General features: G+C 42.6%; 1 protein-coding gene across 3 annotated transcripts in view; it reads left to right on the top strand.

The window, feature by feature from the left end:
* The window catches only part of rerg (RAS-like, estrogen-regulated, growth inhibitor), a 45897-nt gene that overhangs the window by 1856 nt on the left and 21318 nt on the right, over window positions 1-22723 (top strand). For all 3 annotated transcript variants that reach the window (XM_026146775.1, XM_026146776.1, XM_026146777.1), the window contains exon 2: window positions 8818-8965. In XM_026146775.1, the coding sequence (XP_026002560.1) occupies window positions 8905-8965 (61 nt within the window). In that variant the 5' untranslated portion in view covers window positions 8818-8904. The remainder of the gene's footprint in view (window positions 1-8817; window positions 8966-22723) is intronic.

Here is a 22723-nt window from a genome sequence, read left to right as displayed (position 1 = left end):
TGGTTTGGAGCACTGAGGTCTGTAATCTCAGTCAACCACAGCACCACCACCCAGATTCATTTCTCAGGGTAAAAATTACAAAAAGGCCAGCTGGGCACACAGTGGAAAAAAATATATACACGTGCCCAGTTTGACAGTCTGGATGAAGTCCCTGCAGAGCAGAGGTCCACGTGTCGAAATAAGCACACTGCTGCATCCTGGACAGAGGGCATCGAGTCCATCAATCATCACTCTTTGTATTTCTCTGTTAAAGTTTTTGCCTCTCCTGAAAGTAAACAAGAACAGCTTCACAGAAACACTGACAGCACTGGCTATGTAGCCAATTATGGAAAAGTTTATTAAGACACAGTCTGATGAGGATCACAGGATTTGCTTTCTAATCTTGTAGTCATTTCTAATCACATGCTGTAGTTAGTGCTGACTGTTTTTAACCTTTGCCGTACACAGCGAGTTTGTCTTTCGCCTCTTTTATGTTGATTTGTTAAGAATGTTCTAATTAACGTTGAAAGTCAATTTAAAGGAATGTTGTAGAAAATACAGAAATTCACTTATTTAGTCTCCTGATGGGAGTTAGCTGAGATCGCTCATTTGTACCTATGAAGTCTGGACACCCTTAGCTTAGCTTAGCTTAGCTTAAAAACAGTCTGGTGCTGTGAATTCCTAAAGCATTGCCGTTACCATGTGTTGCTCAAAAACTGTCTGAGAATGAAGTCATTCCACCCAGCCAAAAAAAGCAAAGAAAAAAGACCCTTTTCTGTAATAAACTAGATGTATAAAATGGACGTAGTTCCTGTGATGCGTCAACGGTAGCATTTTGGCTAGTTAAGACTGGTAGTGTTGCTAGTTAAGACCAGCGGTCCCCAACCTCTTTTGCACCACGGGTCAGTTTAATGTTAGACAATATTTTCACAGACCGGCCTTTAAGGTGTTACGGAGCCCCGCAGGGGACATGGGAGAAAAAAAAATTAAGACGGACTTTTGCAAGATCTCGCAAAACAAACTCGGGATCTCGCAAAAGTTTTAGCCGCATTCTTCGGAGGCCGCCAGCTCGAAGCCGACCGGGAGATCGAGGCACGATGTGCCGGGAAAGCGGTGTTCCTCCCGGCTGTAGTAGGTCTCGACCTCCCGTTAGCTTCGAGATGGTGGGTGTCAGATCTCCGAAAACGTCGGAGCACTTTTGCAAATTTGTGATGTCTTGTAAACCGAGCAGGTATCTGACATTTACACAACTACAAAATATCTTAAAAGTGTATTTTGTGACCCAGAAAGAGTAATATTACAACTAAGTAGCTGCCGCCATTGTTGGAATGTTGCGAGATCTCGCAAAACTTTTGCGAGAACCCGAGTTTGTTTTGCGAGATCTCGCAAAAGTCTGTCTTAATTTTTTTTTCTTCCATGTCCCCTGCAGGGCTCCGTAAGGTGTCGCAGATAAATACAACAAAATAAAATGATACGACCAAGACAAAAACTGTGGTATTTTGTAAATATAATAATAAACACAAATTCACTGTGTAATTGTGTAACTTTATTAGCAGTGTCCTCCTAAAATCCGGGAAAAGACCCAGGGAAACCGAGTTAACGATAAAAACCCTGAAAATCATAAATTTCACACCCGAGCCTCAACTCTTGTGGCCTGGTACCAAACCACTCACGGACCCGCCTGATGGGTTGGGGACTGCTGGTTAAGACTAGCAACACCAGCAGAAATGCATTCATAAGCCGTATATATGCGACAGACACGCATGTCTGCTAACAGTACAGAACTTTATCGCTCAAGTATGTGTACACACACAATTGGGCTCAGGTTACTTCTTTGCTCTCAATGTACACTGCACAATAGGCAACAGACAATACAGACAATAGCAACATGGCACAAATAATAACACACTTGAAGCCTGGCAGATATAATGAACTGCCGGGGACATTTCTGCCCAGCCAGGTTTGGGTAGCACAGGGTGGCTGATCTGGAAATCTGTGTACGACCGTGGTCAAGAATTCCAGATGGTGGCGGTAAGGCCTGGCAGGCGCTCACTGGCTGTAGCTGCCTGTCAGTCAAAGTAAACACATCCGTAACTCTTGTATTCAGATGGATGAATTTCTCACAGAGGGCAAATACCTTAAGGAACTGAATTTTTGGCACTTCTAGTTGAACCAAAGATCATTTTTATTAACTTTAGAAAAAGTTGGGCCAACAGTTTTCACTAGTCTTTACAGCATGCTAGTTAAGCTAGACTACAGTCACGGTAAACACTCACTTGTTGAAGTAAATCCTGAGATCTTTCTTTCCCTCTTCTTATTTTCCCCATCTTCAGATTCAAGCAGTGATTTGTTATCCAACAACAGTATCAGACTTCAGCTAGCCAGGTTTTTATCGGGTTTTTTTTTTAAAAAGAGCAGAAGAAAAAGAGGAGGCTCCATATTTACAAGAGACAACATGCAAATGCACCTTTGTTAGCGCTGGACGAGTGCAGTGCTAAGGTCAGCCAAGCTAGTCACAGCTTGTCTTATCTCTGTACCGCATGCAGGTGAGATGAAGTTGATAGTGATTACCACGTTTGACACATAAAGGTGGCAAACACACAGGCCGTGATCTTTCAGAATGTGAGAAAAATTGCTCTTTAAAATGCATCCCTGCTTTACTTGTAGTGCTTATCCTGGCTCATAGTTGTTGTTTTTTTTCCTTTCTCTGGCTGATCCTATGTTTCTTTGACCTTGGATCCATGCTGAAACAACATATCATTTGTTTTTGTCTTGGCAGCCACTGGAATTTGTTCTCTGTCAGAAAAAAGCTCTACATGCGTTGAGTAAAATAGAGAGACACCTCAGCTTCACTAAAGCAGATCATCCTGTGACTTCATTGCATGACTGAGGTGTGTGCGTGTGTGTGTGTACATACATGTATGTTTGGATGAAGGATGGAGCAGGTGTGGAGGCCATAAAAGGCAAAACAGGAAGACGAATGGCCGAGTCGATAGGGAGACACGTCTCTGTGCTTCTCTTCTTCCTCTCAGTGGTGATTCCCTGCTGCTGCGTGGGAGAGCAAGGGATCACTGCAGCAGTGTGTGTGTGTGTGTGTGTGTGTGTGTGTGTTTTTGTGTCGTTACAGCAATGTGTGCGAGATGGGAAACAGAGGGAGAGCAAACACGAGCGTAAAAGTGAGAAACAAGGCAGAAAAAAAGTGCTGTAACAGCCATACATATTCCCTTCATGTCCTGTTTACATTCGACTGAAGACTTTTCCTTTAGCATCTACTGTCAGTGTAAACACTGTGCGTGGAGCTAAAAGAGAAGCTTTTATCTCCCTTTAGAGCACTGTTGTTATGGATGTTACTAATTCTTATAGCTAGCATTTGATGGAGTGAATAAGCATTTTAGAAGACAGAGGGTGTGTTTTACAGAAGTAGCAGCAGGTCTGGTGCACAGCTAACTCCAGTATCAGTAGATACTCATGTCCCCTCAAACTTTTATAATGCAGGTGTTAGATAGACACCAATAACAAAACAGATTAGATAGCTCAGATTAGATTAGTGAATGTCCGTCTCTCTATGTTAGCTCTTTCAAAGACTGGCGACCTGTCCACAGTGTACCCTACCTCTCACCCTGGAAGCGTTGGAATGACCAAAATATAATATCCCAGAGGTGTTCTGTTGAATTTGGGTCAGAAAGACTTGGGGGTTCGTCAGTGGTATCACTTCCTTTATCCTCTAGGACAGGGGGGACAACTCCAGGCCTCAAGGCCCGGTGTCCTGCAGGTTTTAATTATCACCCTTGATCAACACACCTGAATCAAGTATTAGTTCATTACCAGGCCTCTGGAGAACTTCAAGACATGCTGAAGAGGTCATTTAGCAATTTGAATCAGCTGTATCTGATTAACCCCCAAGGAGGCCATTTACGTGAAAAGGGAAAGACCATCTCTGAATCGAGGAGGGGCCTAAGGGTACATCTTTCGCATCTTACAATGCTGTGATTGCAGCCATTCCCCAACTCTCTGTGAATGGGACTCCTGGCCATTCATCAGTGGTTGTTGATCAATGGTCATGAGAATTTGCATAATTATGATTAAGGAACTGACCTCCCAGCCCATTGTTCCTTCAGTGGGCTGGTTTCAGTCATTATGCAAATGTCCTGTTTATAAGATTGAAACCTGCAGTCAGCTGAGACTGAAGACGTCACTTGGATGATGACGAAACGTTTCTCCCACAAAACGCTACGTCTTTGAACAGAGGCGGGGGTTTACGACACCAACTCTCTGCCATCTATAATCCAGTTTTGAGATCCCTTCCCAGACGCCTTAACGCCCACTCACATCCTGGGCCATCTGACCTCAGGAATTCGCATGATAAGGTGGGGCCAGGTTTCACAATGAACACACCCGAAACTCTGGCTGATTGGGACCCACGCCCAGTTTCCCACCTTGGCTCAGGCGATTAGAGGATCATCAGGGGGTCCTTTTGTCCCTCTGTGGGGGGTCACTCCCACTAGGTTTATATCTGGGACTCTCCACCATTTGACCTTAGAACTGAAGAAGCTTCTCGGATGAGAGGTGAAACGTCTTCAAGCAACTTAAAGAAGTCCAGACGCTTTTCTTTGCAAGCTCCTTTGACTACGATGACCTGGATGACTGAGAACCTTCACAGACATGTCCCGTTTTAAAGCCTTGATGTGAGTGCTGTGTCGACACGTTGTTTACTGGAGCAACTAACCAGCCAACTGCTCAGAGTGTCCTTTAAAACAAAGACTAAACAAGATGAACTGGCCTGTCTCTAAAAGCAGCCACACACTTAATCAGAACTTTAAGCCTTAATAGCATTTAATTGGGTGGGTCATGTGAAAAATGTACCCCTATACTGTTTGTTTTAAACCAGGTTGTAAACATGCTTCCTCTGTCTTAAAGACATGGGAGTCTGTGACTTGATTTTAGACCCAGCCTTAATGACTGTTTAAATGTGGCAGTTTCATTCATTCTAAGCACTCAGGAAATAAAGGTTGCATCACCGAGGCAGTGATATTAATATTGGTTGGAGATGTAATGACACGTTTCAAACTTGAACAGTGGGAGAATGCCACTCAGGGTTAAACTCAGTCATTCATCTTTGTCCTCGAAACTGCCAAACACCACAAACTTAGCTGGGAGGACAGAACACAACGTCATTATTGCTATTACAGCAGCGGTTTTGCTCACTGCTTTGACTGTGCTGTGTGGTTATCGGAGCCACATCAGCAATGACCGAAACAAATATTTAAAGATGCTGGCAGCTGCCGTGACACCACCCGCCGAGTAGGAGACGTAGACAGATGATCGATCTCCACTTGGGTCACACAGAGCGGCACGCTGTCACACCATATATAGACATATGTGTGTTGCTATGAAGGGGAAAAGGTTAGTTTAAAACATATGTGTGTGTTTAAGCGTCTGCCTGGAGTAAAGGAGAAGAAAACTGGATGCTGGCCACTTAATAATTTCAGCCAGTGTGAAGTTGGGTGTGTGTCAGTGCCAGCAACATATTAACCAAGCACAGCTTTTATTTAACTGGGCACACGAACGTGTGATCCGGTTTCAGCTTTCTCTCATTTTCCTGCTGTAGCTCATTTCAGCCAACAAAGAGCGAGAAGTCCAGTCCAGTCTGTGCTTCATGTAATGTACACAACGGTGACTGACGATAAATCTGTTCAAAAACTTGGCTGACAAACTTCAGCACGCTATAAATGGCTGTCTTAATTATTGAACGGCAAAGTTATGTGGTGTTAAATTAGAGTGTACATTTAAAAATAATTCACAGAACAAATTACTGTTGTCTCTTGACATCTGCCTGTTCAACATCATTCTGTTGTAGATTTGCTGCTCTGCTTGGGATCATTGTCGTATTGCATGATCCAGGGTTTAGCTGTTGGCCACACATTTGACTCTCGTATACTTGGTGTACGGAGGAGTTCGTGGGTGGCTCGGGGACTGCAAGGTGCCCAGGTCTTGTAGGTGCAGAACAAGCTCAAATCATCACCCCTCCACCACCGTGCTGGACACCTGGCATGAGATCTTTGTGTTTCTTGCTAATTGTGGTGCTGTGCAATATTATTGCAGTACCTTGTAGTACCATATCACCCTATTAGAGCACTTCGCTCTCGCACTGCAGGCCTACTTGTTGTTCCTAGAGTATTTAAAAGTAGAATGGGAGGCAGAACCTTCAGTTTTCAGGCCCCTCTTCTGTGGAACCAGCTTCCAGTTTGGATTCAGGAGACAGACACTATCTCTACTTTCAAGATTAGGCTTCAAACTTTCCTTTTTGCTAAAGCATATAGTTAGGGCTGGACCAGGTGACCCTGAATCCTCCCTTAGTTATGTTGCAATAGGTGTAGGCTGCTCGGCGATTCCCATGATGCACTAGGTGTTTCTTCTTCACTCACTATGTGTTAACAGACCTCTCTGCATTGAATCATATCTGTTATTAACCTCCGTCTCTCTTCCACAGCATGTCTTTTATCCTGTCTTCCTTCTCTCACCCCAACCAATCACAGCAGATGGCCCCGCCCCTCCCTGAGCCTGGTTCTGCCAGAGGTTTCTTCCTGTTAAAAGGGAGTTTTTCCTTCCCACTGTCGCCAAAGTGCTTGCTCATAGGGGGTCATATAATTGTTGGGTTTTTCTCTGTATGTATTATTGTAGCGTCTATCTTACAATATAAAGCGCCTTGAGGTGATTGTTGCTGTGATTTCACGCTGTATAAATAAAATTGAATTGAATTATTACCACTTTAGTTTCATGTGTCCCAACGCCACTGATCCATAAGCCTTATGATTTGTTCAGATCGAAGTTTGCAAACTAAGCTGTGTTGACATGTTCTGACCCTATGTTCCGTAAAACCTTCCAAAAAAGCCACACTTGCTCAGTGTTTTTCTAATTCTACTGTCATGGACTTTAACATTCAACATGCTGACTGAGGCCCGTGGAGTCTGAGATGTAGCTCTTGGCTTATTACACTTTCTCTGAGCATGGCACAGTCTGACCTTTGAGTAACTGGGGAGACTGTCACTTGCCAGAGTTTTTTCACCTTATGTTGTATCAAAGCTGACTAACACACAGCAGGATTAACTGAGGCGTCACTCCTCCTGATCACTGGCATCAGGTGACTGAGAGCTGGAGAGCTTGGTTCCTACAGCAAGCCAAGATCTTACTTTGAGTATCATTGCACGGGTGGCAGGTATACAGGAATAGTGATTACTTCAGCGTCCATGTGTTGAAGTGTCCAAAGACAGACAGGCTGAAAAATAAAGGTAGCCCCTTCCCACCTACTGCACCTTTAACTGTGGCTTGTGGTTGACAAGCTGCACCTCTGCACTGCAGCACATTAGAATAAAGGATTTGCAAACAGATAATGTCGACAACTTTGCTTCCTAAGTAGATTTGTGACTAAGCTGTATGTTTTTCTGCACGCATCGTCGCTAAACTGCAGCGCAGTGAGAAAAAATGAAAATTATCTTTAGCTGCAGCTGCCCAGCCAAACACAGCATGACTCCCCACATAGACCTGGGGTGTTACATTCTCTCTGTCAGCATTGGTGCTAATGGGAAACACAGCAGTCTCCAGCTAGTTTGTCCCAGGATTGCTGTGAAGTCATCAAGCTAAGATTTGAATTAAAGCCTTGTCAGTATCTGTTTGTTCTCAGGTTAAAGGTCCGAGTGGAATCCAGGAGAAAAACAGAGTGATCAGGCCAGAACTTTAGAGTCAATTACCAGGAGAGACAGCGCCACAGCTGCTTGTTTTCTTATTAAACAGACGGGCGTGTGGCTGTTTCATCTGGCTGTACTGGTGTTTTCTTTTGAATGGATGATTTCAGATCTCGGTGTTCTCCCCCTCTCTCTCCTGTCTTTTTCACTTCACATTTTTCATGCACCAACATAAAAAACCATAGCCTGGGTAGATCAACAGCCTAAAAAAAAGATGGACATGACTGTCCAACATTCACTTCACTATGTTGTTGGAAATGGAAAACTCACTGATTTGTGGGTTTGTGATTTGTATCGGTTCTCTCCTGTGGAGGTACAGTGAGAGGTGTGTGAGGGCCATCACCTTCAGATGATTAAAGCTCCATAGACAGATGACAGCTGCAGGAAGGTTGCAGTGTGCATTTCATCCTCAGTGACTGCTGATGGATTAATAAAGTGTTTTAAAGCTGGTATCTCCTTTCCTGGTATTCTCCTTTTTTTCACTTTCACTTTGACTTTTAAATTCAGCCCTCTCTCTGCATGTTGATCATTTTCATTTCCATCAAACGATGTGGCATCTTTTCATTTCTAACACATTACAAAGTCCATATCAGTGTAGAAATCTGGCATGATTCTTTTCCACTGAGAGCTGACATGTTTCCACATCGTTTCATTCATTTCTTGAGTAAGTGAATCAGCCTTTCTACTGATATTTTCTTTAACCTGTACACAATGAACTCATTTTTAGACTGAACTTGATCCTTTCAGTACCAAAAATTGCAAAAAAAAAAGGAAGAGAGAAAATGCTTTGGTCCTGAATTTGTGGCCATCTTCTTAAAAGAGCTGCTAGCATCACAATCTTCATGTTATCTATGCAACCGTGTCCACATAAAATCAGGTTTTTATATTTATTTGCAACTAGTGATGTGACACTGACGTATGAATTATTTCATTTTATTTGCTAAAACTATTTATTTCCTTTTCATCACATTCAGTCATAGTCTGCTACTTCTGCTTGCTTCCTTGAACACTTTCTCTGTGACTCACTTCTGATGGTGGAAATGTTTCGTGAATGTTTCGTGGAGCTAAACGTAGACGCATTACCTCGTCTCCTCAGACGCTGCTTCCTGGATGGAGGATGTTTGGGGCTGACCTCGGAGATCACTGACTGGCTCGCTGAGCTTCTCTCGTCACAGCTGCTGTCATGGCCAAAAGCCCGGAGGTGAAGCTGGCCGTCTTCGGCAGAGCCGGGGTGGGAAAGTCAGGTAAACATCAGTGTGTGCTTGTGTGTGTTTGTGTACATTCGAGCTCTAACAAAGGACTGTTTTACTGTGCGCACACTTTTAGTTCTTCGAGTGGCTCAAACTAATATATTAAACAACTTCACCATAGGACTAGGTGCATAAATGTGGTTTTTGTTCCCAATCTCCTTCCGCCTCATTAATGTTGCCATATTGTGTCTTCATAGTTTGTGCTTTCCAGTGTTTTCCCTCCATCGTCCCTTCAGGATTTTTATGCTTGCTATAAAAATCATACTGACTTTGTTTGCATTGTCACCAATGCAGTAGGTGGTTGTTATCGGTCTGGCTTAAAAGCCTTCATTCCCACAGATAAGTAAGTTGAGTCATTATCATCTGGTTTCAGCTTTCCTCCATAAGCTGCAGCCACTCACACTCAGCTGGCACCGTGTACATTTTCTCTGCAATAAAACAGACCATGTGTTTCCCGTTGGCGGCAAATCAAGCCTGATTGCTTCTATGTAGCAATCAGATGTTGGAAAACAGGCCTTGGCGGGATCTCCTCTGTGTTAAAGGAGGCCATTAAAATGTCGTTGGAGGTCAATTCAAGTGCTGCACTGAGAAGTATAACGACTGAGAGGCTCATAGCCCCCAGGTGGAAGGAGTGCAGCTCTGAAGCACGTCAGTGAGGATGATGGCATCTGACGTAAGTCTGGGTTCTTCTTCACAACATACCTTGAAGCTTGAATCTGCTGCTTCTTTCCATGAACTAAAAAGTGTGATGTTGGTGCTGGAAGCTCATCATTTCATCAAGTTTTTATCCCCCCCTGCAAAAAAATATATATCAGGGAGCTGACATCTGTCCGTGTCAATCACACTGCTGCAGTTCCCGTCTTTTACTGCGACTTTCTGTTTTAACTTCTGGAAATAAGATTAGTGTTCCGGCTTCTGTCTTTAATGTATGAACATGTCACTGCTCATTTTCTCTAAGAAAAAAACTAAACAAAAAGCACCTCACTGATAACCTTTCCAACTGCTGCAAACGGTTACTGCTGATTATTTCCTGCAGTGTTTCACACGTATTTTGACCGTCACACAACTGTCAAAATACGTGTGAAAAAGCTGATGGAAACAGATAAAATAGTACAAAAAAAAATTTCACAGCAGTTTGTGAAATGCTTGCAAGATGTAATATATTGAGTCCTGTGCCTGGATAGAAAGCCATGACCATGCAATCTTTATGTCCCAATGAATCGCAAGTCACAGCTGTCCCTGTGCTTTCAGACAGGAGTTTCAATAGAAACTGCCTTCAGACACTCAGGACTTACAGTATTTATATTTTTACTCATTAGAACCTAAGTGGTACAGGCACAAAAATGTGTCTTTTAGTTTTAAAACTAAAGTTGTCCAAACTTTAAAGAAAAAAAAACCTCTTTATTTGTAGCAATTTTGTGATTATTTCTCGCCTTGCCATCAGACTAGGCTGCAAAGTCTGTAGCCATGCTAACACATCTGTGTTTGGAACAAACAGTGGCTCAAATGAGGCTGGTCAGTGACCCCCTTGCAACCTCGGCTTGCTAGAGAAAAATCCATATTCCCTGAATAGTTGGCGAGTGGTTGCTGGAGGTTTCCTCCAATGCACCAAAACCTCCCTGTATTTGCTTTCGTCAGCAGATTGCAACAGTTACGTCTGCAACCTCCATGCAATTTCCAGGTGTCTGCAGGAATGGAGCATTTAGCTTTATGAATGTTGAGAACAATCACCTGCAGAGAAAATGTTGGGCCTTAACACTGCAACCAACACAAAGAGAAAACACTGGGGCTTGGGTGCAACTTTAACTTTGTAGGCAAACTTTCTGTTTTAGTTTGCGTTGCATTTTTCAAACTTTCTGCTTGGTGAGCTGAGCCGGTTTTTGATTCAGCACCATATACCTCTTTACACTCTAGTGGCTACCAGCAACCTCCAGCAACCACATGCCAGCCAGTTGCAGAGTACACTTAGTAACCCTAGTAACCGCAGGTCACTAACCAGGCTCTAGACCTATCGAATGGGGTTTAAAAACCAGTTCCACAGCTACCTCCAACAACCTTTAGCAACTTGTCAGAGGACACACATTGTTCCTCAGCGACCAGAGGTTGCTCTGTGCTCTGGCTGATTAGTCTCTGGGCCTCACATGCCTCATGGTTTCTATTTACACTGATTCTTATTGAGTGGGTTAGCATTTGTCATTTGTACTAAAATCAAAGTGCAGTTGATGGTGTATTGCAGATAGTTTTTTTCTTTTTTCATGTTTCAAATGTTTTTAACTTGTTGCACATAAAACCTGCAGTCAGCTGAGAACAACATACATTATGTCATTCTGGCCAGTCAGTGGTTTACTCAAGATATCAGTACAACTGCAGCTCATTATAACTCTGAAAGAGAAGTCACAGCTCACTGAAGTCAGTTGGTTTCATCCTTTCAGACGGAGTGTCTGTGAAAAACTTCTCAAGGAGTCTGATAAGGGGAATATTTCAGCGAGGACTGAGCTATAGAACTTTCTCACAGGCCTTTTCCAGAGTTTTGGTGGAGTGCTCGTCTCCTAAGTTGTTGTCTAAAGTGTAGAAGAACAGAAAATTGTAACAAGCTTGAGAACAATGAGACTGATGCTCCTTCTTCTGGTGACAAAGCCACTTGCTCAATGAAAGGTTTCTTCCTCTCTCACATGGACATTTGATCTTCACGTGGACAGCTGCAGCTTTGTATTTGCCTGATCCTCGTGTCACCAGCATGTCTCCCTTTTGCTTTATTTTAATGTACAAAAACAGAGCACAGCATAACAGGCATTGTTGCCACATCTGATGCTTCGTGTAGCCCTGGTGATCCTTTCAGCAATGAGCAGCTCTCATCTAAACATAGGCCTTCACTGGAAACTGGCAGATGCTATCAGATCAATCAGGTTGCTTCTCAGTGGGAAAACATCTGCATTTGGGCAATAAATTACACTCCCCCTGCGCGCACATTGTAACAGGGAGGAAAAGCAAAATAACAACGTTAAGCAGATTTAATATGTTGTTTTGGAGGCATACTGTGAACTTCATAAATCTCTATCAGAACACTAAATTCCATCTTTGTGCTGCATTTTTGTTTGTTTGCATGTTTTGTCAGGTTTGTTCAAATTGCTATCAATTCAACCGACGAAAACCTTGAACAATTTGCAGTCCTTGAGTGTTAAATGTTCCTTCTGATTCCAAACACTTTAGATTTCTGATACTTAGTTTAACTTGGAAAAAAATGTCGGATATCAGTGTTTCATCTTTACTTTGGACAGCAGTACCGGTGGTATTTTCACTTTAGCTGTGATTATTCTGAATGATCAGCAGCAGACCTCTGGGGTGTCTCAAAATTGTTTGATGGGGTTCCAGGGTGCCAGGCTCCCTGTGAGGGTCTGACTTGGACTCCTGCAGAGAGCTCTAGCTCTAATAAAGAGCTGAGTGTGTTAAGTCTGGCTCTTCTAGCAGTTTGCAGTCTTTTGGTTTATTGACTCAGCAGACGTAGAGCGGAGTGGAGTGAGAAAATAAGACCCATTTATCCAATTGCTGTGCCTACTACACACACACACACAGCAGATGCTGTGAGCTCTCTTAGCTCCTCTGCAGCAAGGCTTTTCAGTAGTTTTGTCAGAGTGCTGCACATCAAGTAAATATTCTGTTCCATGAGCTATTTCTGACTTTTAATACATGCTGTATTAGGAAAAACACAGCAGCAGATTATTATGTTTAACACTGCAGAGAACATCAGTCAATATCTGAGCGTAGAGGCACTTTCTCCCTCTGCTGCCTCGCCATCTTTCAACAGCTCTATTGTATAGAGAGAGGACTCACAGCAGAAATGACTTCCAGGATCTTTATTGCACACACTGACAGATTGTTACAGTTATAATAAATTTTAGAATATTACAGAGAGGACCTTTTCCTGGGATTCATATTAACATTTTTTGAGCCTTACCATCGTGGCTCAAGAGTTGGGCGTTTGCCTTGTAATCGGAAGACCGCTGACAGGTCCCGCACGCCACAGCCGCTCTATCACGTGACGCGTACTGCTTCGACGTGCTACGGTTATGTGCCGAGTTAAATGGTAAATGGCCTAGTCCTTAAGGACCCCAAAGCGCTTTACACATCCACCCATTCACACACACATTCACACACACATTCACACACTGGTGATGGCAGCTACATTGTAGCCACAGCCACCCTGGGGCGCACTGACAGAGGCGAGGCTGCCGGACACTGGCGCCACCGGGCCCTCTGACCACCACCAGCAGGCAACGGGTGAAGTGTCTTGCCCAAGGACACAAAGACCGAGACTGTCGGAGCCGTGTCGCAAGTTTTGTGAGGTGCTTTTTTGATATTTAATGGATCGGATTACATTTTTTTTTATTTCTCTCCGATATCCGATCCAGTAATTTATGTCAGTATCTGACCGATACCGATATGTAATATCGGATCGGTCCATCTCTAGTTGAAACTGCTCTTATTTGCCAGTATTACATTTCATTACATTACATTTCTTTACAATGACCTGGAGTTTGACACCTGTGCCTTAGGCAGTATTATTAAAAGGCGTATCGTACATTTTCATTGCTATGCCAATGATACTCAGCTTTTTCTATCCATGTCACTAAGTTTAGATAAAACTGAGGTTACTGTACTCTGCCCTAAAGTTTTAGAAACATGGTATCCCCAGTAACACTGTGAGGAATCCTGAAGTAATTTCTGATATGTTCCTGCCTTTCTTTCAAAATTTGGAAAGTCTCAGAGTGAAACGGTGAAAACTAGTTCAAGCATTTATTGCTTCTAGACTGGACTATTGTAATTCATTATTATCAGGTGGTTCTAAAAGAAACTCCCTGAGAAGCCTTCAACTGATCCAAAAGGCTGGAGTGGGAGTACTGGGACTAGAAAGAGAGAGCAGATTTCTCCCACACTGGCTTCTCTTCATAGGTGTCTGTTGTCCTGTCCTCCTCCTTGAGTCTCATTCTGCCAGAGCTTTCTTCTTGTGAAAAGGGAGTTTTTCCTTTCCACTGTTGCCAAGTGCTTGCTCATAGGGGTCATCTGATTGTTGGTGTATAATCGTAGGGTCTTAACGTTACAATATAAAGTGCCTTGAGGTGTTCATTGTTGTGACTTCAGCCTAGTGTAGCTTAAATGTTTCAGTCCACATATAAAAAGCAACGTTAGTACTAAAATGATGTTTACTAGTATTGTTGCCTTTGTCATCTTCATAAGCTGATCGTGTGTGCTCTGTTCCTTCTGCTGTGAATGTGCTGACAGTAATTACTAATAAACAAAAATAACTGTAAGAAAGTGTTTTTCACAGGCTGGCTTTCACTGATTCTGTCTGTTTATACAGCATTCACATTAACAGAGGGAAATGTGCTTTGAAACTTCTCTGGAAATTCTTTCGGAAAGTTAACTTCAAGGCGTGTGAAGCGCCAGCTCGTAAAAACTCTTGTCTCGTCACTCCTCAAACATGCCGCCTTCCCCCCCTCTCACTGGCCTGTCTGACAGCCAGACAGCAGAACAAAAACAAAGGAGTGAGCTAAAATGTGTCTGCTTCTGAAATACCACTTGCTTACCACATTCAATGCCAAGAAGAGGACCGTGGATCAGCCTGATGTATGGTCTGGAGATGTAAACAGACATTCAGAGGGCGGACAGGGGAGACGAGGCCACAAAAACAAGACACTACTGGACTCTACTGTGAAAAACTACTGTAAAAAGATTATTTGGTATCGTTTTTGTTTTGCAGAAAAACAAAATATGGATGAAATGTTGTAACACTTACAGTAATATAATCTCTAATGAAGAAAATGAGTTTGACTTTACAGTGTGATCTGATTTTGAAACAAACCTGGTGAAAGATGGCACAGTCAAACGTTCTGACTGCAGCGGCCATGCTGCTCCCAAAATCAACTGCTTGTGATTCCTGCTGGGTGAAATGAAATACCTGGAGAGTGATCAAATAACTCACCAGTTATTTGACATCCATCAACAATGCTTGTGTGTACCTCCTCACATTGCACAGTCGAGCTATTTCCGAGGGTGCAGAAGCAGAAGAGCGCAAATTGCCTGTCCTGCTGCTCGAGCTTCCAGGCACATCCTCAGCCTTTGACAGCTGACAGAGCCCAAAGCTGTGAAGCTGACTGGATATTTGACTCCTCCTGATTGCTTTCTCCGTGCCGGACCTGGTGAGCAGCCATATGGTGTGACTCATAGACTGCATTATGCCCCAGAACAAGTGCTCTAATCAGTGGGTCGGAAGTAGATTTGACTGGTTTTAGATAAGAGATCTGAAAAGGTTCCCAAATGGCTTTTAGAGTGTGAGTGATGTGCTGTGCAAAGCGCTAAGTGACTTTTATGCACTTGAATATGTTACATAAGAGTTGATCAAATTTCAAGGCTTTATTCTTTTAAATTTGGCTTATTCGCTCAGCAAGCCAGTCCTCTCTGTGTTTAGGTGAAAAGCCAAGTAGGTGCTCACGAACATGCAGCCGAGGTCAGGTGCTTAAAAAAAGTTATCAAGATCACCAGACAGCAGGAACGTCCAGTAAATAATGCATGAATTTAATTTCTCACAGTATGTCAGATTAATAAGTCTGCACTGTTGTGTTCCTGGAATATGATTGAAGTAGAAAATGAGTATGGCGCCTTAATGCACAATTTCATACGTGGAGACCAAAACAGAGCTAAAAGAGGTAAATCTTGGGCTCTTAGCAGATGGCAAGAAACAAAAGGTCCAAATGAAAGGAAAAAAAAAGCAAGTGACTGCCAAGAGTCAGGTTGTTCTTTAGTGATTGCCCTGATTGAGGTGATTTTAAAACACTAGCATTCGACTCTTTTTCATGCATTATAGACATTTTCCAGGCAGAAGCCAACGGAAAGAAACGACAGCCGTTTGTGTTCTTCTCTTTGATCAGGATCAGCTGATCATTGCTTGAGAGAGGGGAAAAAAAGATGCATCCGGACACAATTGCATGAGTGATTGGATTTGGATGCCGTTATGTAGCTGACATGTATCAGATTATCAGCAGGATCTCCACTTGGTTCTTTGCTAAAGTTGGACACTGATTGGAAGGATTGCAGGTTAAAGGTGAGGACGTTAATTACCTTTTAAAATGGGCAGGAAGTATTTTTCTTTTATTCAGAAAGCTGAGAAAGCTACAGTAAGGCTGCGTATTTATCTGAACATGCCTTTCCAAAGTAATTAAGTGTGCAAGTTGAGTGTTTGCTGTGTGAAAGGAAATTGTTGACCCTGCATGCCCTGATAACTCTGTGCACAGCGGCTGATGAGTATAGTCAGGGCAACAAAGGAAGAATGACTTCTCACTCAGGTTATTGTTGCAGAATTCATGTTCAGCGTATGCTGCCAGCGTAAAAACATGTTTTAGGCATGGTGGCTATATGGCTCCAGAGATGGCTATGTTGCTATGTCACTAAATAAAATGCTTTGGTTCAGACTTTATATAAGTAGATGACTCATCAGTACTTCCTCCCATTTTCCAAAAAATGAAGCCATGTTATTGCAGAAATGGGTACGATCAGCTTGTGTTAGTGCTGTCATTTGCAAACTGAGTAAGCAGCAGTGGCCAGATGAGAGATCAATATCACACAAGTATTTCTTTAATATGTACTATGAAGGCAAAGGAATGATATGCCTTTAGTTTTAATTTTTTTAAATGCTCTGTGTGTAATTGCCAGAAGTTACTCTATGAGAGCTGGACAGAGTCACAGAAGGGACTTAACCAATCAAACGCTCAGTGATGTGCTGGTTTAGATCTGTGAGGAGATCCTGTAGGATGCCATTAGGAGCATACCCAGACATTGTCAGGTCAACCGTGTGGGAGCTATAAAAACTACTACATCTATCACTTTGAGTTGCTGCAAAATGGGCATATTTTTTTCACTTTGATTTTTTGGGTGTCTTTGAATTCAGCTCTCTGTAGGTCAGAGGTGTCCAACTCCAGGCCTCGAGGGCCGGAGTCCTGCAGGTTTTAGATCTCACCCTGGGTCACCTGAATCAAATGATTTGTTCATTACCAGGCCTCTGGAGAACTTCAAGACATGTTGAGGTAATTTAGCCATTTAAATCAGATGTGTTGGATCAAGGACACAACTATAACCTGCAGGACACCGGCCCTCGAGGCCTGGGTTTGGACACCCTTGCTGTAGGTTAATAATATTAATTTCCATCAAGTGATGTGGCATCTTTTGTGCCTAACACTTTATCCAGTCCGTATCAGTGTAGATATCCAGCTTGATTATTTTTTTTGCTGGCAAAGCTGGACTGCATGTAGGCCCACAGTGGGCTGCTGTGGGTGAACTGGAAGTGGTTTGTCTCCTTGAGAACTCACTGATATTGAGTATTGCAAGCTGTTGAATTGATGGTGCCTTTTCACAAACTTTCAACGTGTCTAAAATTCTCGTCACGTATGTGTGAAACGAGGTCATTAAGAATAAAGTCTTAACTGCATGTTTGAGTTTCAGCTACAGTAAGGAGCAGGACTATTCAGACAGCAGATAGACATCATCAGTCCCTCTGATGCCTCATCCTCTACCATCTCTGAAGCTTCATTAAAATGTCAAAGAAAGTGAATTCCCTTAGCATGCCCACACTCAGCTGGTCTTTCTCTATCTTCCTCCACTCCCTCTCCTTCTGAATGTGCTGCATCTCCTGCCCAGAGCTGCTTTTTGTCCTCAGAAAGGAAAAGAATGACTGTGCTATTCACCTTTTCTGTTTGTGCCTTCTTAAGGCCATCTGGCGGCCTCAGAATCCAACCCTCCCCCGTGTTCCTATTCACCTGACACACACCTACACAGATTTTACTAATATTACTACAAATGATGTATTTCTGGAGTGAAGGAAGCCAATGTTCTGTGTATAAATACCAGAAAATCAGTCTTTCCTTGCCATATACAAAGATAAAGAGGAGCCATAAAAGGAAATGACTGTGTCACAGGAAGATGAGTTTGTCGAGTGGCCACGCTTATTTCTTCTGCTGAACTATTTTTAGCGCACACCTCTGACTCCTCTCAGCCTCCACACATCCACATCCATTCTCCGCTCATGTACTCGGACAGCCGCCGCTGTCCTCAGCCGGTGCGTGACTCATCACCGATTATTTTCCTCCTCGCTTTTCACAACCTCTCTCTCTCTCACACACACTCTCTCTCTCTGGAGATTAGCAGCTCATTGAAAATTTCATGATGAATCCATGAAGTATTTTGTTTTTTTTGCTTCTCGGGGTGCGTTATCAGCTGAGGTTCAGCTTACTGTTTAATATTCAGGGCCACTTTCAGCTCTATTTGATTTATTCCACCCTCTGCCTTCCCACATTTTTTTGGGCAGTAGCATCTTTCTGCTTTTCTGTCATTCAACTCCAAAAACTGCAGAGTTTTACTCTGCATGCATGTATGTGTGCATGCCTTTTGGAAGACATTAGAAGTGGATATTACTGCAACAGTTTTCTTAATTATCGATACCAAATTTATATGCTTATGTGAAACTGCAGATTGTCAGAGCCTAAAAAACCCAAACCAGGATCAATGCTGTCCTTATAAGGCTCCACTGTGGCTCTTTGCTGTGGTTGTGCAAATCATGACAGCTGATAAGCTCATATGGAATAATAGAGGGGGACAGAAGTCGACCACCACATCAAAGATTGTTCCACAAATCATTGTTTATTGCAGTTAGTCAGTCTATGACATTGTAGGGAGCTTTTAGCTAAATCAGCGATGCGTTTCAGCTTATAGCCATTATTAGCATTAGCAAATTTTGCCCCCTTAATGATACTGGTGACTTTTCCATCAGTGTCCTGAGATCTGTTTTAGCATATTAAACTAAAAGTTTTCAAATGTGAGAAAATAAACAAGTAAAGAATGCAAATACTGATCTTTAGGTGGGTTTTTGCATTAGCAATTATTAGCAAGCCACTTTGCAACCCACCTTTTTCCAGCTTTTCCTCCTTTAAGTGAAATACAGTACTCAGTTATTATCTTAGGCTTTTTGTACATGCCCACAAATGCACAGGAATGTTTCAAGAGACATGAGCTAGAGCTATACCACCAAATATAAATCTGTGTGGGTGGAAAGGCTCTTCTTATGAATATAGTCCTAACATAAGTCTTAATTCTTCACAGAAAAGAATGGCCCAAACCACTATCAACTGGCTGTGCAACCATGAATATCACTTTAAAGCCTGAGCCATGAAATCTCTGCCCCAGTGATGAAATTCCAGTGATGATGTAAAGGCTCAAAAACTCTATCAAATATGATGCACTATGCATTAAGTGGTTAAACTTGAATGGTTTCTGTTTAAGCTCCACAGGGCTCAAAGTATCTGCTGCAAGGAAAATTGAAAGCTTTAATACTGAGGCTGTTCTTGAAAATATTTGCTTTGCTTGTTCTCAGCTGCTTCTTCTACACAGCACTTAACCTTTTCGCCCGTAACCGCAGTGAAGATCGCTCCATGAGGTGTGGTCACCGCAGCGTCTCATCAGCCTTGCAAATGGTTCATGATGAATAGCGCTGTGGTGCTATTGTTAGAAGACTAAATTAAAGGGATGAGTGTGGTGTTGGGATCCTCACGCCCTTCCTGTTTTAACCCCACGAGTGCAAGCCTCTGTCCTTTTCCATCTTCAGAGACGTGAAATCAAAGCCTCTCTGGTGTCCTGTGTTACAGAGCCGCAGGGCCCTGAGGAAAATGTCTGCATCACCCTCTGCCATTGTGTGTTCATGGATCCCATCCAAAGATTAGTGGAGGGGAGTTTATCCGACCTTTACTGTCATTCAAAATGAACTTAATATGCACTGCTCAAACAAAGCCACATCTGTCTTTGCCTGTGAAGGTAACGCGCATTCAGCCAAAGGATGTGAAGCCGGTTTGTCCCGTACTGACAAAAATATGGGACAAACTACTTTTGGGTCAGAAGAGACTAAAATCAATTCGCATCACTCGCCTAGATGTAATACTGCAAGACCTCTGTTGTTGTCATGACTGGAGTCCCTCTTTGTGCGGGTAGTTTTGCTCTGAACCATACAGTATGTCGTCATGATACATCACACTGCTCCACTCAAGATGCATAGTGATTTACAAGAGGTGATTAGGCCTCTTTGGAGTGCTATACTAACAGAGCTGATTGCTATTGAAACTTCTTAGCTGTAATTAAGTTACTTGAGCTTGACGTGAAAATAATCTGATTAGATGAGAAAAATGTCTGCTGGCCATAGTGAAGTTATTAGTGAATAAATGAACTCTGAAGGCAAAGGATTTGAGTACACTCACTTGACACTTCATTAGATACAACTTTGCACTCTTAGGTTGGGCCTCCTTTTGCCTTCCGAACTGCCTTAATTCCTCATTGAACAGATTCAACAAGATGCTGGAAGAATTTCTTATAGATTTTGATCCATATTGACATGACAGCATCACACAGTTGCTGGAGATTTGTCCGCTACAAATTCATAATGCAAATCTCTCAGTTCACCAGATCCCAAAATGTGCTCTGTTGAACTGGGATCTCGCGACTGTGGAGGCCTCTTGAGGGCTGTTTGAGGTTCAGTTTCTGAGCTTTATGACAAAAGACAAGCAACAATATTTAGATAGTATGGTCTTTTAACTTGGTGTGCCATGGAAAGATCCCTAACATCATTGCAACATGTTTCTGACAATCCAAATATTGCAGCGGAAACTGAGACTCGTCAAACCATTTTTCCAATCTTTAATTGTCCAATTTTGTTGGGCCTCACTTTCCTGTTCTTTGCTCACAGAGGTAGAGGTTTCTCTGCTGCTTCAGTGTCGAACAGGTTGTTCGTTCTTCTGCATTCTTTCCTTGGAACAAGTCGTCATTTAAGTTACTGTTGCCCTTTTATCAGCTTAAAGCATTTCAGCCATTCATTTTCACCGGTTCTCTGTAGCTGGCAGAGATCGGAGGAAAATGACATTTTCACACAGAGCTGCCGCTCGCTAGATATTTTTGATTTTTCTGACTTTTCCCTGTAAACCCTAGAGATGCTTGTGTGGGAAAATTCCAGTAGATCAGCAGTTTCTGGAATACTCAGATTACCCCATCTGGTACCAAGTAAAGCAAATCACATTCAAAGTCACTTAAATCACCTTTCTTCCCCTTTCTGTCCGACAGGTCATCTTGTAAATGCAGTGAGCTGCTGCCATGTGTTTGACTGAATAGATATTTGCATGAATGAGCAATTAAACAGGTGCATCTAATGAAGTGGCCACATAGGTTGGATGTAGTTCAACAGACTCAAAAGAAAAGTCATTGAATTAAGAGTGCAGGTGGCTACTGTTGTCAGCCAAGTGATCTCACTTATGCCAGTTTTATTAAATATTTGCGCAGCTTCTCTCTGGAGCCACTTTAATCTTTAACCTGCAAAGACCCCGATTACAAATCATTAACCTTTGACACGGAGACCATAAACTGCAATGTGCTCAATGGAGAATCCGGGCATTACCCCGTGTTGTTGCTCCCATTTCCACCTTTAAATGCCCAAAGAAACCAGCCAAATTACTTTTCCACTGCTGTATGCTTAAGTCTTTCTCAAAATCTTAAAAGGCTATAAATGTGTGATACATCACCAGCTTTTTCTTAATGCAATCACTGGGAAGTGGCTTTTTTTATTTATTTATTTTTTACATACAGAAAAAGATACTCCCACAGATTTCCACCCTTCGCTTGTCTCGTCCACATAAGAAAAAACCAAGATGGTGGTGGTCAAAATGCCAAAGTTGATGCTTCAAAGCAGTAGACGAAAAAAGGAGCAGACATCGCTTAAAGATAAAACAGGCAGTGATGCAAAAACAGTTGTTGAGCTGAAAGCAGCCACAGATGAATCAGAGTCGAGCTTTCTAAGTGCCGTGCAGGTCTTTAAATTATATTTGTGTATGCGGAAGATCTGAATCCCTGTTATCTCTCTCAGTCGTAATGTTACTGTCGTATCTAATTAGATTGCTCGCAAGTGTAGCAAATCCCTCTGCATTAGAGATTTACAGAGGGGAGCGATTTAACAGCTCGGCAGAGTAAAACGGCGCGACACCTGATGGTTTAATTGCCGTTTGATTTATTACCAGAACCTGGCTTGAGGCAGCAAAACCAATTTAGCTGCCAAAATATCTACTCATGACGCTGGGAATGTGTTTATCACACAACGGCATTTAAATAGGCCGTCTGCAGCATCAGGTCGGACGCTGTTCACACTGATACAAAGACAAATGTGTTCATTTTCACTGCTGCTGCTCCTGGGCACCACCGGATGATTTATGAATCTTTTATGTTTTACAAAGCTCTTTGATTTTGTAGTATGCCGACAGCGTGCTTAATTTGGAGTATTTTTGAGGAGGGGATTTAAGATTAAAAACTGGTAGTTGACGGATTGAGTGGGGTTCATACAGCTGTTCGAGAGCTGTTCATGTAAAACATTTTCTTTCTGTTTTTAATGTTTATGAAAAGGGTTAATTATTAATCTTACTATGGTTAATGGCAAAGTAAACATGGCAGAAAAGCAGAACGCTCCTCTATTATTCTCACAAGAGCACTTGTGCTCATTATGGCCGACATCTCATTAAACTAAATGCTGTATGATGAGCAGGAATCTGAGAACCTCTGTCACTAATGAGTAGGCATGGAGAAGAAAAAGAGATGAGTCATGTGGTGATAATTGGCCAGCTGTAATCTGATCAGGAGGGGAAGAGAGATGATGAGATTTCTTCAAGTATTACTGCGTTTGGT

The sequence above is a fragment of the Astatotilapia calliptera genome, chromosome 17, assembly GCF_900246225.1.
Source record: "Astatotilapia calliptera chromosome 17, fAstCal1.2, whole genome shotgun sequence".
Lineage (NCBI taxonomy): Eukaryota > Metazoa > Chordata > Actinopteri > Cichliformes > Cichlidae > Astatotilapia > Astatotilapia calliptera.
This window is presented reverse-complemented; position numbering and strand designations above follow the sequence as displayed.